The sequence below is a fragment of the Myotis davidii genome, unplaced genomic scaffold (genome assembly GCF_000327345.1).
Source record: "Myotis davidii unplaced genomic scaffold, ASM32734v1 scaffold4, whole genome shotgun sequence".
Classification (NCBI taxonomy): domain Eukaryota; kingdom Metazoa; phylum Chordata; class Mammalia; order Chiroptera; family Vespertilionidae; genus Myotis; species Myotis davidii.
In genome coordinates, this window is record NW_006294707.1 from 923122 (window position 1) to 925630 (window position 2509).

Below are 2509 nucleotides of genomic sequence, written 5' to 3' on the forward strand. Positions count from 1 at the left end.
CTGTGGGGGTCCGAAGACAGGGGCCTAACTCGCCCTCCCCAGGGTGAGTTAGACTTGAAGTCAGTGGGAGCAGGCCCTGGTCGTGGTCGGCAAGCTGTGGCTCGCGGGCCACATGCGGCTCTTTGGCCCCTCGAGTGTGGCTCTTTCTAAGCCTTAGGAGGACCCTAATTAAGTTAATAACAATGTACCTACCTCTATAATTTAAGTTAAAAAAATTTGGCTCTCAAAAGAAATTTCAGTCGTTGTACTGTTGATATTTGGCTCTGCTGACTGATGAGTTTGCCGACCGCTGGGGACGTGGGCGCTGGGGCTGTGCTCGGCAGGATAGACGGATAGACGGGGACCTGCTGCTGCTCCCGCGAGAAGCAGCTGGAGATGAGGGGGCACGGAGGGGCCGCACAGGAAGAGCTGCAGGGAGCCAGGGGGTGGCCGCAGTGGCCCGGCCTGGCTCTGCCTCTAGGCCCAGCTCAGCTTCTTGCCTAGAAGCCCTGAGGGCCCAGCGCCCCCACCTCCCCCCAAAGCCCGCTGCAGGGCGGTCTCTGCCCTCCCCTCTGTATGCCACGCCCGCTCCAAGCACTGGCTCCCTAAAGCATCCCTCTGTCCCTCCACCTGTCCCTCCAGGGTTTCCCGTGGTCGAGGTGTTCACGCTGAAGCCCCTGGAGTTCGGCAAGCCCAACACGCTGGTCTGCTTTGTCAGCAACCTCTTCCCGCCCACGCTGACGGTGGCCTGGCAGCACCACCTGGCCCCCGTGGAGGGCGCCGGGCCCACTTTCGTCTCCGCCCTCGATGGACTCAGCTTCCAGGCCTTTTCTTACTTAAACTTCACCCCGGCACCCTCGGACCTTTTCTCCTGCATTGTCACTCATGAGATTGACGGCTACACAGCGATTGCCTACTGGGGTGAGACCCCCCTCCCTGGAGCCGGGCTCACTGGGGGTGGGGGGGGACGGGAGCCTCCTTCTCCACTTGGACCTTGTTTAGTCCAGTCTCACTCTTTCACGCCTCAGTTTCTCCCTTGTCAGCCCAGACACCCACATCATTCCCAGGGTGGGGGCTCCCTAGCCAGGTCTCAGGGCCCGCCTGCTCCCCTTTGTCTCCAGTGCCCCACAACCCGCTGCCCTCCGATCTGCTGGAGAATGTGCTGTGCGGCGTGGCCTTCGGCCTGGGTGTGCTGGGCATCCTCGTTGGCTTGGTCCTCATCATCCACTTCCGGAAGCCTTGCTCAGGCGGTACGTTGGGGGCCGGAGGGCTGCGGCCCTGCCCGGGTTCTCCTGGGCCTGGGAGGACTGAGAGTGGCCCTCGGGCCCTTGGGTGGCGGGGCTGTATCAGCTCCATGGGCATCGCCTGCTTGGGGTCCCGGTTACACAGAGGGTTGGGGGTCGCAGGGATGGCTTTCAGGGGCTGAGGAGTGATGGGAGCTGCAGGAAGGGTACAGAGATGAGGGGCAAGGAGAGATCAACTGTTTGGGGAGGAGGGGGTCCCCCTGATGGCTTTCCCCGTCCTTCTCTCCTCAGACTGACTTCCTGATCTGAGTCTGATGCCGGCACCTGGGCCATCCCAGCAGGGGCTGCTCCCGTTCCTCACAGCCTGCCCGGCATCGGGCCTCCTCAGAGCAGAAGGCCCTGGGCCTCCCCTGGGCCTTCTATGCACATGTGTGTTCGTGTATCTGTGCACGTGCATGTGCATGCGTGTTCATGTGTGTGCAGGTTTCTCAGCTGGGGCTGTGCTACCCCGGCCTGCATTCCAGGGAACCCAGTGGCCTTTCTATCGTGACCACAATCCTTCCCACTCCAAGGCAATAAATCTCATTACTTTTTGTTGGTGTGGCTCCTTTTTTAACTCATGGTGTTCGTTTCTGAATATCTTAACTTGAGTGAGTTGTCATGTCAAATTCAACGTGCCTTAACCTGAACCCTGGTGGGTGGGGGGCGGGAATGGGAACCCCCTGGCTCCTAGCTGCCTCCGTCCCGGTCCCAGCACCACGCGATGCTTTCTCCCCGCCAGCGCCTGCGACTGTGAGGAGTGAATGCAGAGTGCTTCCTGGCCCCGGGCGCACACAGTGCTGGGTTTTTGCTGTGGGCATTTTTGCACGTCACTGCCTTGAGAAGTGTACGCTCCCTTCCACCTTCGCCATCGCCCGGAAACGGGTGCCGGCAGGAGGGGCAAAGTAAGCCTCAGATGTTACTCTTGTTTTTATTGATTTTTTTGTAATCCCCACCCGAAGATATTTTCCCATTGATTTTTAGAAAGAGTGGAAGAGAGAGGGAAAGACAAAGAGAAACACCGATGTGAGAGAAATACATCGATTGGTTGCCTCAGACATGTGCCCTGACCAGGGCCCAGGTCAGAGAGCAGCCTGCAACCAAGGCACGTGCCCTTGACCAGAATCGAACCCGGGACCCTTTGGTCCACAGGCCAATGCTCTATCCACTGAGCCAAACTGGCGATGCTGATTTTTTTTTTTTTAGAGAGAGGAAGGGGAGGGAGAGAGAGAGATAGAAATATCAGT

At 59.0% G+C, this 2509-nt stretch overlaps 1 protein-coding gene across 1 annotated transcript in view; it reads left to right on the forward strand.

Annotated features, from left to right (window-relative positions):
• LOC102760947 (HLA class II histocompatibility antigen, DM alpha chain) overlaps positions 1 to 1817 on the forward strand; it is a 3673-nt gene extending 1856 nt beyond the window's left edge. Inside the window, exons 3-5 of the mRNA XM_015567481.1 lie at positions 622 to 900; positions 1101 to 1229; positions 1515 to 1817. Coding sequence (XP_015422967.1) covers positions 622 to 900; positions 1101 to 1229; positions 1515 to 1519 — 413 coding nt within the window. The 3' untranslated portion in view covers positions 1520 to 1817. The remainder of the gene's footprint in view (positions 1 to 621; positions 901 to 1100; positions 1230 to 1514) is intronic.
• The last annotated feature ends 692 nt before the right edge of the window (positions 1818 to 2509 follow it).